The following is a 16043-nucleotide window of genomic DNA, read 5'->3' as shown; positions in this document are numbered from 1 at the left end:
GCAGTTGGAAGTACGCAAGCTGGAAATTGAGGCTGAAACGCAGGTGAAGCTGAGGCAGCTTGAGCTAGGTGCATCAAATGTTGCTACCAGCTCAGCTGTACAGCCAGTCCCCGCTCAAGTCTCTTCTACTCCTCCGCGGGTTGGTTTAGCCCCAGATGCTTTTGATGTGGGTAAACACATTGCACTTGTTCCTCAATTTAGAGAAACAGAGGTAGATACTTACTTCAGTGCGTTTGAACGCATCACAACGTCTCTTCATTGGCCTAAGGAGGTTTGGTCTCTGCTTTTACAATGTAGATTGTTTGGTAAAGCGCAAGAGGTTTGTTCTACATTATCGTTAGAAGAGAGTCTGAAATATGAGTCTGTGAAGTCTGCTATCCTGCGAGCATATGAGTTGGTTCCGGAAGCTTATAGGCAACGTTTTAGGAAACACAAAAAGAGTCCTACACAAACATTTGTGGAATTTGCAAGGGAGAAGGGAGTGTTGTTTGATAAATGGTGCGCTGCCAGTAAAGTGAGTGATTTTGACTCCTTAAGAGAGTTGATATTGCTAGAGGAATTTAAGGGATGCTTATCTGAACGCGTAGTAGTATACCTTAGTGAACAGAAGGTGACCACTTTGTCACACGCAGCGGTACTTGCAGATGAGTTTATTTTAACCCACAAGAATGTATTTGCCTCTAAACGTCCTGAAAAGTTACAGATTGACAGTTCGCAATCTCAAACGTCACGTTCCAGATTTAGTCCACCTCATAATAAAGAGGAGCGTGAATGTTTTTACTGTCACAAAAAAGGGCACGTGATCGCGGATTGCTTGGCGTTGAAGCGCAAGCAGCAACCACAACCAAAGAGCGTGGGGTTTGTGAAAGCTCTTAAATCTGCAGTCGCTGTGCATACTGAGGAAAGAATTGATGAGTTATCGGCCCTTTGTGTCGAAAGGGTTAATCTCACTGAGTGGGATAAGAGAGGACCAGGAAGAAGTAAGAATACTTAGGGACACTGGTGCCATGCAATCATTTATTTTGGCAGGTAAATTACAGCTGTCTGACAACACTTTTTGTGGCTCTAGCGTGATTGTTCAGGGCATTGATATGGGTTGTGTGAAATTCCCGCTTCATCGTTTGCACTTACAAAGCGAGTTGTGTACTGGTTTCGTGAGAGTTGCGGTGTGTCCTTCACTTCCTGTGAAGGGTGTTGATTTTATCCTTGGAAATGACCTGGCAGGTGGAAAGGTAATGCCTGTTATTGAAGTTGTTGATGAACCAAATGCGTTTTGTGATTTAGAGGTACTGTCTGAAACTTACCCTGATGTTTTCCCAGCCTGCGCCGTCACGCGTGCTCAGTCGCGCAGAGTAGGTGATGTAGTTGATCTGTCTAATTCCTTCATGTTTCCACTGTTGTCAGGTGACGCATCACTGGATATGAATCTTGAAAAGAAAAATGGTTCAAATACAGAGAATAAAGGTGTAGTTGTGTCTGACGCAGATGTACTCAAATTACCAGTCTCACGTGAGAGAATTATTGCTGCGCAGAAGGAGGATAAAACTCTTGTGACTTCTTTCAATTCCGCTCTTTCCCTTGATGGGGCTAAGGAAAATAAATTTGCTTATTTTATTGACAATAACTTATTGATGAGAAAGTGGTGTTCTCATGTTGACAAGAATTCAGACTGGAATGTTGTTTATCAAATTGTTGTCCCGTTTTCCTACCGTCAACATGTCTTGTGCTTGGCTCATGATGACCAGCTTGCTGGTCATTTAGGAGTTACGAAGACCTATAATAGGATTTTGAGCCATTTCTTTTGGCCAGGATTAAAAAAAGATGTCACTCGTTATTGCCGTACTTGTCATACCTGTCAGATTGTCGGGAAACCGAACCAGAGAATTCCACCTGCTCTTTTGTCTCCTATACCTGCGATTGGAGAACCATTTGAACATGTGATGGTAGACTGCGTTGGTCCATTACCTAAGACTAAGTCTGGTAACCAATTTTTATTAACCATGATGTGTGTGGCTACCAGATTCCCAGAGGCGATTCCACTACGAAAAATCACTGCGCCTGTCATCATAAAAGCATTGGTGAAGTTCTTTTCCACATTTGGACTTCCAAAAGTAGTGCAAACCGATCAAGGTACAAACTTTTTATCAAAACTTTTTAAACAAGTAATTGAATCACTGGCAATCTCTCACAGAGTCTCAAGTGCATACCATCCGCAGAGTCAGGGTGCACTTGAGCGTTTTCACCAAACTCTTAAATCAATGCTTAAGAAATATTGCCAGGACACTGCTAAAGACTGGGATGAGGGGGTTCCCTTAGTTTTATTTGCTGTCAGAGAGACCAGTCAAGAATCTCTTGGTTTTAGCCCAGCCGAACTTGTGTTCGGACACCAAGTTAGAGGTCCACTCAAAATTCTTAAAGAACAGATTTTAGAACCCAAGTTGAGTTCAAACACTAATGTATTAGATTTTGTATGCACGTTTCGAGATCGTCTTCATACTGCTTGGTCGCTAGCTAGAGAATCGCTTGCTAATGCTCAGAAAGACATGAAGAGTAAATACGATAAGCAAGCGGTAGTGCGATCATTTCAACTGGGTGATGAAGTGCTTGTGCTGTTACCTGTCCCAGGATCATCTTTGTCTGCTCGTTTCTTTGGTCCTTATGTTGTGAAAAAGAGAATGAGTGAAACTGATTACATGTTGTACACACCTGATCGAAAATGGAAAACCCGTGTTTGTCACCTAAACATGTTAAAAGCTTATCATACTAGAGAGTCGTCAACCGCAAGTGCTGTGGAACAGACTGCAGGGCCCGCGGTCTCTTCTGTTGCGATAGCTGTGGATTTGGCGCCATCTCCTAGTATCTTGGGTGTGGACACAGATGGTGTGGTGCTTCGCCAGGCTTTTCAGCAGGGTACAAGGTTAGCAAATTCAGAGATTTTAGAAGATCTACGCTCCTATCTTGATCATTTGACTGTGGATCAGAGGATAGACATTGTAACATTACTTTCTGATTTCAAATGTCTGTTTGGTGATGTTCCTACACAAACAAATGTACTGAAACATGATATTAAGGTGAATGGAGCTCGTCCTATTAAGCAACATTCTTATCGTGTTAACTCCGTAAAAAGATCTGTTATGCGTCAAGAGGTAGAGTATTTGCTGGAAAATGATTTAGCCAAGCCCAGTTGCAGTCCCTGGAGCTCTCCGTGCCTGCTTGTTCCCAAACCCGATGGCACCTTCAGATTCTGCACTGATTACCGTAAGGTAAATGCTGTGACTGTGCCAGACAGTTACCCGTTACCTCGAATGGAGGATTGTATAGATAACATCGGTTCTGCACGTTTCGTTACAAAGCTTGATATGCTGAAAGGATATTGGCAAGTTCCACTCACCCAACAAGCTTCGGAGATTTCAGCCTTTGTTACCCCAGATAACTTCCTCCAGTATACAGCGATGGCTTTTGGGCTTAGAAATGCCCCAGCAACATTCCAGCGCCTCGTTGATATAGTTTTACGTGATGTCCCAAATTGCAATGCGTATCTTGACGATCTGGTGTTGTATTCGTTGAGTTGGACAGAACACATTGGACTGTTAAGGACAGTATTTGAAAGACTGGTTAAAGCAAATTTAACGCTTAACCTAGCAAAATGTGAATTTGGCAAAGCAACGGTCACTTACCTGGGTAAGGAGGTTGGTCAAGGCCAAGTACGACCAGTGGAGGCCAAGGTCACGGCAATAACAGAATTTCCGGTTCCTACTACCCGTAGAGAGTTGCGGAGGTTCTTGGGTATGGCAGGCTATTATCGTAGCTTCTGTAAGAATTTTTCTACTGTCGTGAGTCCTCTTACTTCATTACTCAGCCCTTCTAAAACTTATGAGTGGTCTGCTGAGAGTCAGCATGCTTTTGATTCAGTCAAAATTTTGATGTGTAATGCCCCTGTTTTAATGGCACCTGATTGTACTCGCGTTTTTAGATTGGAGGTTGATTCAAGCGCCGTGGGTGCTGGTGCCGTTCTTATTCAGGAGGATGAGAATGGGATAGAACATTCTATTAGTTATTTTTCTCGTAAGTTTAATAAACATCAGCTAAATTACTCAACAATTGAAAAAGAAGCTCTTGCTTTATTGTTCGCATTACAACACTTTGAAGTCTACCTTGGTTCCAGTAGTCTTCCGATTGTGGTTTATACAGATCACAACCCTTTTGTGTTTTTAACTCGAATGTGCAACCACAATCAGCGTTTAATGCGCTGGGCTCTTATTGTCCAGAGCTAAAATTTAGAAATCAGACATAAGAAGGGTTCAGAGAATGTCTTAGCTGATGCTCTCTCAAGAGCATAGTTGGGTATGGTGTTTATTTTTACAAACGAGTTTGTTCTTAAGGGTGGGAGTGTTACATCCATAAATATTCCTGTGAGTGCCTGCTTTCTCTCGCTCTTTCCCTCCTTGGCTGTCAATCTCTTAGGCGCCTCCCTTGTCTGCTGATTGGCCCTGGAAGCTGTCCGTCTTCATTAATCAATGTGACACCGACCTATCCAGTGCCAGTAAAGTTTTCACCATCAGATAAAAGGACGTGCCAGGAAGTGAACTGGAGACCTTTTTTGCTTCCTGGGGTTTTATGTTACTTGTTTCTTGATTTGATTTGTTTCTTTGTTTATGCCAAATTTCAATTTGTTTGTTTTAACCATTTTTCTTTTGAGCCTTACCTCTTTTTGATTTGCAATTTTGTTTGTTTTTGTCACTTTGTGACTTGGATGGCGTTGCTCTTTGAGCTTTGCTGAGCTTAGGCTCTAGGACGTTTACTCCTTACCCAAGAGGAAGGTGGATAGGAAAGATGTCGTGCGACTTCCATTGTGCAACATTTAGGTAACTCGATCTGTTTAGACACCCTAGGTAAGAGGTGAACGCCACCCCCTGTATGTTTGGTTTTTATTAGTTGAGAATAGGGAAGTTTATAGTGCTTGGCGCTGAAGATTTGCTTTCTTTTCTTTAGTTAGGTTAGAGGTTTAAAATAAGTTAGAAGTGCTTTTGTTTTGTTTCTTTCTTTCTTTTGGCGTCACTAGCGTCCTCTTTCTCTTGGGTTTATTTGTATTGTTCTTTTGTTTTTGTTTTCTGAGTTGTAAAAATTTGTATATATTGGTTGTCTCTTTAATGCTTTATATTCTTTTTGGTAGTTATTTGGATTTTCACGTTGTACAATAAATCACCTTTGTTGGCAACTGGTGTCTCTGCATTGTATCTTGCTGCCTCCATCAGTTTTACATGTTTACCGCAAAATTTTTGAATGTTACTTCTTCTACCCCTAGACCATTTTTAAGAGGGTCGTAACAGTCAGAATGGCGAACGTAAATCTGCGAAGCGAAAACAAAAACACTGGCAGCGCATTCAAAACTGCATTCAGCAAACCTGAAGCTGAAAGTGAAATCAACAAAGAATGCAGTTTATTTGAAGACGCGGTTACTCTTTTGCTATTTAGTTTATTGTTTTTATTTTCAGAGTGTTTTTCTCATTTATCAATGTATATTTTTTGTTCGTTTTCGCAAAAGTTAAGTTCGTTTTATTTGGCACAAATCTGATTCCATAATTATGCACATGTTGTGAATATTGCAGATATTGAAACCTTTTTGCTGCACACAAATAAGATGTACAGAACATTTTGATTGATGATGTTTAACCTTTGATATCAATGACAGATAATTGATAATACTTTTTATAGAAGTGATCTGTGATTATATGTTGTCACTTTTTTTTGCTTGACGTTTTTTTGCATAGTTTTTTCTCTGTGTTCCTCTAACCCACCGACCATGTAACATATTTTTCTCTTTCTTTCTCCAGAGCAGTAATGCATTCAGAGATCCCAGCTTTTGGACTCCAAAAACTGTCAAAGCCAATGAGACGCCAGTGAAACTTACAAAGCCAGAAACCCCACAATCATCGAGTGTAGATACAGAATGGTAGATCTGCCTTCTTGACGTGTCATGATGCACAAATATCCACGGTCTATTGATGTACCTACATAGACACAACCGCTTCTGGACGCCCCACTTGAAGAGTTCTACTTTAACCGGCAGACCCAACATGACCGGCGTCCATCGGTTGTGACTGGAGTTTGGTGGCAGCATGCGTCCATGGGCGGGCTCCTGGCGCTGGATAGCGCTTGTCTTGCTGGCCTGGGGGACGTTGCTCTTTTATATCGGGGGACATCTGGTGAGAGACAACGAAGATGTGCCACGCTCCAGCCGTGAGCTAGCAAAGATCCTCACCAAGCTGGAGCGACTGAAACAGCAGAATGAAGACCTGCGGCGCATGGCTCAGTCACTACGGTAAAGCAGCTCAATACAGTCAAATAACACTGCTTTGCATCTGATTAGCTGAATGATAAACTTATTTCTTACTTATTTTGGTGTTTTGCTCTAGCATCATGTCACAGTTTGTGCATATTGTATGTGTGCATTTATGTGCATATATTTTTTATTTTTTATTAAGATTTGAATAAATAAGCTTTCCATTGATGTATGGTTTGTTAGGATATTATGATATTTGACAGAGATACAACTATATGAAAAACTGCAAAAAAATCTAAATGCTGCGAAAATTGCCTTAAAATCTGTTTCTTAGCAATGCATCTTACTAATCAAAAATTAAGTTTTGATATATTTACAGCGGGACATTTACAAAATATCTTCATGGAACATGATCTTTACTTAATATCCTAATGATTTTTGGCAAATCATTTTGACCCAAACAATGTATTGTTGACTATTGCTACAAATATACCCCAGAGACTGCTTTTGTGATCCTGGGTCACATATATTCATTTCATATTATTTTTGCTTTCAACAGCCATTTGTAAGGTGTAGAAGTCTTGTATTCTCCCTTAATCAGCACAAATACATGATTCCTGTCTTTCTTTTGAACCAAAGTACAACTATTTATTTGATTTTCACATGTCACATGTATAAATGATTCTGATAACATTATTTTATCTTGATTTCCAGTTTTTCCACTCCTTTGCAGATTTTAAGTTAATGCTGATAAATAATAATGACAAAAGAGTTTGGCATGAAGATGCATTGTGTGTATTATAGATAAATTTGTTTGTGAATATTATATTTGAGGCACAGTTTGGTTTATGGTGTCAAGGCTGCGTTCTGTCACCAAATAGCCTTTCTAACATGTGCAGCGTTTGGCCCGATTCTGTCTGATGTGAGTTTAGTGCCCTGGATACAATGTCAACATATATATATATATATTTGTTAATAACATATTATAATTGTAAGAACATTTTAAAATCATATATATGTATATTATTGGATTGTTGTTTTAATATTAATAAATAATATTAGAAAAACATGTTTATAAATGTTTTTCTTGATTTTATTTTAAATTTTATAATCTTAATATTAATCGTTTTTTGTAAGTCACTTTTGCTAAAAGCATCAGAGAAATGCCGAAATGTTAGTGTAATATTAATAACATATGAATGTTTTTATTAACATTTGTTTTTAATTTTTAAACTGTTTTTAACGTAATTAAAAAGCTAAAACAATCACTATGAAAACTGAAATCATATTTATTTTCCTCTCAATAATGATTTTTTATTTTATATTTATTTGTTTATAATTATATTAATAATATGCTGTAAAATGTTACAAAATATTTTAAAGCATTGTAAAAACATATATTTGTATATTATCGTGTTGTTGTTTTATCAATTATAAAATCCCATGATTATAAATGTACTTTTGAGCAAAACTGATCCAGTCTGGCCGTAGCTTTCAACCATGATTTATATATATATGTGTGTGTGTGTGTGTGTGTGTGTGCATGTGTGTGTGTGTGTGTGTGTGTGTAATTAATATAATATTTAATATTCATAATTTTGTAAGTCTATTGGATAAATGTAAATGCATAAATATAATATAAATTTTAAAATGTGCATGTTTTAATATTTATATTTAATTGGAATTAATTTCCTTACTTAAAATGCTAAAATAAGTCTCACTGTAAACTGAACTCATATTTATTTTCCTCTCAATAACTGTTTTTATTGAGGCACACAGAGTTCTTGCAGTTTTGAGCAGATTTGTGACGCGTGACTCAGCAGGACGGAGTCTGAGGAGTTTTGCAGGATGTTCTGAAGAGACAAAAGTGAGGTTTTCTAAAATTCTGGTGGAAAAAGTCACAATTTATAAAGAGCTTATACTAGTTTGGAGGAAATTTGGTTTCATTGGGTGACTTTTGACGCTCTACAGCAAATGTCAGAGAATTGTGCACAATGTTCAAGAAAATTTGTTTTTTTGCAGAGGACCTGGAGAAAGCAAGTTCTGAACAAGATCATCAGTGATTGCATCAGGACTACAAAATTAACTGAAGAAATAATTATGGATTACAGCTGTCACAATTAAATAATTGGGAAATGTGTTGATTACAGTGCAATGATGTTTTTTTATGGGAAGCTGGCTCAAAGCACACAAGCATGTAGTTTCTCAAAAACAGCTTTTCTATGGATCCAAAAAGCCAATCTAGATTGAATAGAGCTATGTTGGTCATTTGTCTTTGTCAGGCTGATGGAGGGCCATCTATTTCAGATATAAATCTTGATCTGATCAATGTCTTCTGTGCTTTAATTCCAAACAGATCGTCCATCGTGGCTCTTGTGTGTCTTTCAGCCTCGATCGGGTCTCAGTCTCTCATTGATCTGCTCTAAACCTGGAGGTCCATGATAACAATCCCAGATCTCTGATACGTCCAGCAGCATGGAACTGGAGGAATATTGATTATGAAACAGCTGTATTTATTAGTGGGGTTTACTAAGGCAAGATTCACTAGGACTAGTGCTCATACAGGCATACCCATAGTGTGTGTGCTTTGATTGTAATTATAATATTAATGAATTGTATACTGATAAAAATATATTTATATTCTTCATATTGATATAATTGTATTAAATTATATAATAAAAAACAGATAATAAAAATATAAAACATAATGTATATTATTATGAGAACATATGATTTAAAATAAATGATATTTACAATTTGCAGCAACTAGCCTACAAAATTTTTGGCCAAACATTTAAATATATGTAACCACTGTTTGTTATCATTTCAGCCACATCTGAAATATGTCATACCATTGCTATTACCTGAGAAGTTGAAGTAAATACGCTAGAAAAGTATGTCCTTTTAACGGAGGTTTTCCAAACCTTGAAACCATTGCTTTGCATTTAGTTTGAAACTTCGGAGCGGGTTTGTGAATCATTTAAATTAGATCTAAACTTCAGAGCGGGTTCGTGTAGTATTTCATTTAGAACAAAACTTTGGAGCGGGTTTGTGAATCATTTAATTTATTTAGAAACTTCTGAATGGGTTTGTGAATCATTTAATTTATTTAGAAACTTCTGAATGGGTTTGTGAATCATTTAATTTATTTAGAAACTTCTGAATGGGTTTGTGAATCATTTAAATTAGATCGCAACTTTGGAATGGGTTTTATGAATAATTTAATTTAGATCGAAACTTCGGAGTGGGTTTGTGAATCATTTATTTAGATTGAAACTTCGGAGCGGGTTTGTGGAGTGAGTTTGAAAATCATTTAATTTATTTAGAATCTTCTGAATGGGTTTGTGAATCATTTAATTTAGATTGAAACTTCGGAGCGGGTTTGTGAATCATTTCATTTAGATCGAAACTTCGGAGTGGGTTTGAGTATCATTTAATTTAGATCAAAACTTCGGAGTGGCTTTGTATATTATTTCATTTTTATCATTTAATTTATATCGAAACTTCGGAATGGGTTTGTGAATCATTTAATTTAGATCGTAACTTCGGAGCGGGTTCATAAATCGAAACTTCGGATGAGCATATCGCAAATGATTTGAATTAGATCTGAACGTCGGAGCAGGTTCATGAATCATTATTCAAATGGGGACAAATGGGGAAATCCCTTAAGAAAGTTAACCATGGTTTTACTCTAGTAAAATTGTAGTATCCTAACCATGTTTTTGACACATTGTATCATTTGTATTTTTTACAGTTTTTAACCAAGGTTAAACTATTGTTAGTGTAGCAAAACCATGGTTAATCTGTGGTTAGCATGGTTTAACTATAGTAACCATGATTTTTATTTTTAAATGAAACCAGGGTTCATTTTTGGAAAGGATGTGTTGCCAGGTTAACCAAAAAAAAAATAATAATAATAATACTAATAAATACAAGAACTGTACTCATCCAGAGTGATCAAAAGGGCTAGAAAAATCACTCTGCACCCCTCACATCCAGCACACTCCCTCTTTGAACTGTTGTCATCTGCTTGACGCTACAGAGCTACACAGCACTAGAATGACCAGACATAGGAACAGTTTTATTTTCCCTCAGGCAATCCATGTCATGAACACTTGACAATAACTGTGGAACACACAATACTATTATACACTCATACAACACAAATACTTAGTCTGGACTTCAAATATACACATACATACAAAACTGTCTATTGTAATATATCTGCACATACAATTGTCAATTTATATATTGTTATTCCTTATTTACTTGTTCTATTTGTTTATTTATTTGTTTTATTATCTGTGTTTTTGTTCTGTCGCTGTCATTCTGTTGTAGAGCTGAAGATCTTTGCCCGAACCCGATGGGACCCAATGGGTTCGGTCGGGTTCAGGCTTAATTTATATCATCTTACGCGGGCTTCGGCCGGGCTCGGGCTTGCGCTACGGTTTGCCAGTTGAATCACTTGAGTCTTAAATGCATTATGTGGACAGAGTATTTACACTAATGTTTTCATTTGTAAGTCGCTTTGGCTAAAAGCGTCTGCTAAATGATTAAATGTAAATGTAATGTTGGCATTATTCTTTTATTAAATGTCAGCTGCTAGTGCCGAAGCAAATCCGGCGGAGCCTTTATCTTAATTTCGTTATTGACAAATTTATCTTAATTTAATTTGTTAAATAGACTCGTTTTTATTGGTGCGTTGGTCTGTTTATAGGCTAAATGAGCCTATATCTATTTAGAGTGCTGAGATTTTAAGATGTCACAGAGGACTTATTTTATTTCTTTATTCCAACTTCCAAGTGGTTAGTTATGAATAAATTGTTAAAAGATGTATAAATGACTCATTCTTGAAAAAAGGCAAAAGAGCTGTGTGCGTGCGCACATTTGAATAATGTCGAGCTGTAAACGGGTTCGGGCTTTTAAAGAGCGGGCAATCAAAATGTACTTGTCGGGCTCGGGCCGAAACCTGTCGGGCCTAACTTTTATGGCCCGATTACAGCTCTATTCTGTTGCACTGTGGAAGCTTCTGTCATGAAAACAAATTCATCATATGTGAAAACATACCTAGCAATAAACCTCATGAAGCTCATTCTGATAATAATATATTATTGAATAATAATATACAAATATAAAGTTTGTATTACTGCAGCCATGTTGAAACATTGTTTTTGAGAACCTCTCTTTTCTGCCAAAATAACAAAATATTTCGTAAATGAACCTCTTCAACAATGCACTTTTTAAGTGCCTAAAGGCACTTTAGTGTTTTATGTCATTTATTCATGCACATACTGCTATCATAAAGTGATGGTAAAAACCTACTGGATAGATAGGGAATTGATGCTCAAAGCAATAAAATGTTTGCAGCCTTTGCTGATATAAAATTGAATGGTTTTTTACAACGGCCTGTGTGTGTGTGTGTGTGTGTGTGTGTGTGTGTGTGTGTGTGTGTGTGTGTGGTGCATTATTACGAAGCTTTCTCCACACATCATAACGTTGATTTGTTTCATAGAGACTCAGCACTCAGACCCTCAGGCCGGCTGCTTTCTGTCAATAGCATTATATGTATTATATGCATTATATGTGCAATTAAAATTGCCTCCGAGCCCTGGAAAATATTAAGCCACAGACATTCTTCATAGTGGCATTTGCCAAAACACACACAAAAAACACAGAAAATGAAATCGCTTCTCTTCACTAAAATGTCTCTTACGATTAAGAATATTGTCCGCTGCACTTAGTATGCGAAGCCAAACTTTGACTATCAGCAGAAAAGTTCACCCACATTGCAGCGTATTTAGTTTTGTGTTGACACGACATTTGAGATGATTGCCAAGGCATTGTCATATGGTTGCTAGAGTACTCTGGTGCTTTTAACATATTACTGTGTGGTTGCTATGATGTTATAGGTGGCTTGTTATAGGTGTATGTTAAAGTTATAGGTGTATGCAGTTACTAGGATGCTCTGGATAGCTGTAGCATTGCTCTACTGTTGGGTGTTTTGGATTATCGTAATGTTGCTATGCAGTTACTCGGGTGTTCTGGATGATTTTAACATGTTGATATGCATTTACTGTGGTATTGAGTGTATTCTTACTGGTCCTATTGAAAAGATTCCTTCCTCAGGTCTCAGTGGTATTCTGGTTTGTAGATATGGCTCGGGTTCCTCTTTCAAAGTAAGTCTGTTGGATTTTTCCACCTATTTCATCATCCAGCAGGTGAAAACCTTCAGTCTGATTGCTTAAAAAATTAAAAGCACACTTACCATAAGATTAGAGGTTTGTTCGTATTCGCTAATCATTTTGCAGTATTCAGATCTTCTTGCCTCGTTTTCATCGCCGTATCTGTGTGATCTTCAGGCTTCAGCCTCCATCATCATCATCTTCTGACTAATCTCGCGACCCTTATAATTTCCTTTCGGAGCGCTGCATGTGGCAGTGACTGACAGTAATACACTCACTGTAATGTCATTTGGCCGCCGTTCGCTCCTGTATCAGACTCTGTTTTGCTCTCCATCAGCAGTTCTGAAGTTCTGCCCCTCTGATGCTTGTGTCTCACACTCGTTAGATTGAATTGAACTGAGCTTTCTGCGCTCTAATAACATGTTTCATTTATACTTAAATTCAATAGTCCCAAGGCACTTTTCATCAGCATATATATATATATATATATATATATATTAGTTCCCATTTGCATATATTGCAGATGTATATTTGCAGCCTTGAACACTGAGCCATCTGCGCTCTTTGAAGTGTGTTTCGAGTATCTAGCAGTCGGTACCAGACGGGAGCTGATAGGGGTCCTTGTGTAATAGAGGACCATTCAGGGTCCAAAGGGAAAACAGCTTCCCTGCAAACACCTGAGGGCCACAAGCTTCCCAATTTCTCTCTCTTTTTCCGCTCTTGCTGTGCTGTCCGAATAATTCCATCTCTGCTGGTTTCCTAAATATTTAAAGGGATAGTGCACACAAAAATGAATAGTGTGTCATCATTTTCTCACCCTCAAGTTCCAAACCTGTGTGAGTTTGCTTCTTCTGTTGAACACAACAGAAGATATTTTGATCAATGTAGATAACCGAAGAGTTGAAGTCAATGGGGATCATCAACTCTCCACATTCTTCAAAATAACATCTTTTGCATCCAACAGAAGAAATTCAGCAGAACACCTTGTGGGCGAGTAAATTATTTTCTTTCTTTATTAATTTTTTTGGTGAACTATCCTTTTAACAGTCTCTATACTAAATTTACAGTCATGATGTAAATGACTAACATGACCTCATTATTAACCGCAGGTGTTTATAAAATGAACTGGATTCTATAGCTCTTTATCATGATGCAAAGCTGCTTACAGCGGACCGACCTACTTCTTTTACAAGCTGCATTTAAGAGAGGCATAATTCACATGTTATGGAATGTGGGTCTATTCGTTCATTTCAGGACTTGAAAGGCCAATTTAATCTTCCAGGGTGTTCATTTTTCATTTACTTTACAGTTATGTGCTTCTCTTAACGCAAAAAGGCTCTGAATATGCCTTCATGAAGTCTGAGGCAATCCAAATTATATGATAAAATATTAGAATGTTCCTATTAAATCTTAATTGGATGTTTATTGTATTAAAGACCTGGAACTTTTGTAATCTGAATCTAATTGGAAGGTTGCTTGGGATCACATTGCTGCAGCCTCGAGAAACCTTAATCTAATTATTCATTATAGCTTTCTTCACAGATTGTATTTCATGCCACATAACTTTTTTTTTTCAGATCAAAGGAGCTTCTCAAAAGTCTCAAAAAACTAAGACTGTACTTTCAAAATGTTGTGTATTTCACACTTTCACTAAGCAAATAAATACAGTAAAACAGTAATATTATGAAATGTTAAAATGTCATTTATTCCTGATCGAAGCTGAATTTTCAGCATCATTACTCCAGTCTTCAGTGTCATGGTCCTTTACAAATCATTCTACAGTAACATGCTGATTTGCTGCTCAAGACATTTTTTTCATTATTATCAATATTGAAAACAGGTAATATTTTTTTGTGAAAATCGTGATACATTTCTTATTTCAGGGTTATTTGATAAAAAAAAATTTAAATTATTTATTTTAAATAGAAATCTTGTGCAACATAATGAATGATTTGCTGTCACATTTGATCAGTTTAATGCATCCTTGCTGAATAAAAAAAATAAAAGCCTTTTGGTTTTTTCAGCACTCGTGGTTTTTTTTTTGTTATTTGCTTTAAAATTAAAGCCTTTTTGCATCTTTTGAATCAATTAGTATTCCACTCTTGAAAATTGTGCTAACATGCTTTATTGATTTCTGAATGCTAATCTTTGTTCCTTTGCATATAGACCCTCATGCATATGCATGCATCAGCAGTATTAATATTAATGCATGATTACCATATTAAACGATCCACTCAGTGGTTTCAGCACTTGGAAGGATATTGACCGTCGCATGGAAAACAAATGGAAATATTCAGTAAACATTCAGTAATAAAATAAGGGCAATATGAAAATATGCAATGTTAAATGAGCAGTTGTTGGTGTCATGCAGAGTTTCACAAAGGCTCATTAGTTAAGGGGTGATTTCATCTAAATCAACTGAATAGAAATGAACAGTCAAACTGTAATTAGCAATTATGCTTTAGACAAAGTTATGCAGCACACTAAACGCTATTGAACATCACAGAAGACATTTATGATTATTTTATTCATGGCCAATTGGTAATCAGTCTCCAGTGAATCAACATTTGGAGCTTGTAGTTTTGCGTTTGTTTACACAGTGTTGGCAGACTGATTGCTTTCTTCCTGGATGCTGCAAGTTTGCAAACGCTTTAAGCTGCAGAAGGAGTTCGCTAACAAATCATGTGTGTTTTTCAGGATTCCGGAAGGACAGTCGGATGGGCCAATATCATCAGGAAGGCTGCGGTCTCTTGAGGAACAGCTGAGCCGAGCCAAACAGAAGATCAACAGCTTTCAGAGATTATCTGGAGATGGTAAGAGAGGAGATCATCATAAACAATAACAAAACCGTCCAATACACAGAACCCAAACACTCATAGTCTTCCACTGGTCGGAGTAACACTAAATGGAAGATTTTAAAAGATTTTTGTTTAGACAATGCATCTTTAATATGAATGAATTCGGAATGTTTTTATTTTAACTTAATTTAAGTACAAATTTAAAAACAATGATAGAATCTGCCAGTTCAGTAAGATATACTGTAAATACATTTACTTTTTTAGGACTATCTACAAAAAATCTAAGTAACTTTTACATTTGTCTAATTTACACTGCAGTTCACTGCATGTTTTTAGTATCTCATGCTCAAAAAATACAGTACAGTCAAACATAATGTGAAATGTTATTAAAACTGTTTTCTATTTGACAATATTGTAAAATGTAATTTATTCCTGTGGTCAAAGCAAAATTTTCAGCATCATTCCTCCAGTCTTCAGTGTCACATGATCCTTCAGAAATCATTCCAACATGAAATAAGACCAAATGCATTTATGATAAATATATATATATAAGGGGTGTAACGGTACGCAAAAATCACGGTTCGGTACGTACCTCGGTTTTAAAGTCACGGTTCGGTTCATTTTCGGTACAGTAAGGGAAAGAAATGCAAACATTAAACTGCAGGTTGTTTATTACTATAAACTTTTTTTTTTACAATTTGTTTACACTTTTTTTAAATACTTTTTAATAAATATATATAAAATAAAAAAAGAATAAGAAATAAAATATTGCTGCAAAGT

The 16043-nt window shown here is 36.8% G+C and overlaps 1 protein-coding gene across 1 annotated transcript in view; it reads left to right on the top strand.

The window, feature by feature from the left end:
• Positions 1-16043, top strand: part of LOC132107184 (alpha-(1,6)-fucosyltransferase-like) — a 106436-nt gene that overhangs the window by 57884 nt on the left and 32509 nt on the right. The window contains exons 2-3 of the mRNA XM_059513425.1: positions 5835-6322; positions 15163-15278. Coding sequence (XP_059369408.1) covers positions 6120-6322; positions 15163-15278 — 319 coding nt within the window. The 5' untranslated portion in view covers positions 5835-6119. The remainder of the gene's footprint in view (positions 1-5834; positions 6323-15162; positions 15279-16043) is intronic.

Source organism: Carassius carassius, chromosome 27 (genome assembly GCF_963082965.1).
Source record: "Carassius carassius chromosome 27, fCarCar2.1, whole genome shotgun sequence".
Lineage (NCBI taxonomy): Eukaryota > Metazoa > Chordata > Actinopteri > Cypriniformes > Cyprinidae > Carassius > Carassius carassius.
The sequence above is the reverse complement of the archived record's forward strand: the minus strand, read 5'-3'. Positions and strand labels throughout refer to the sequence as shown.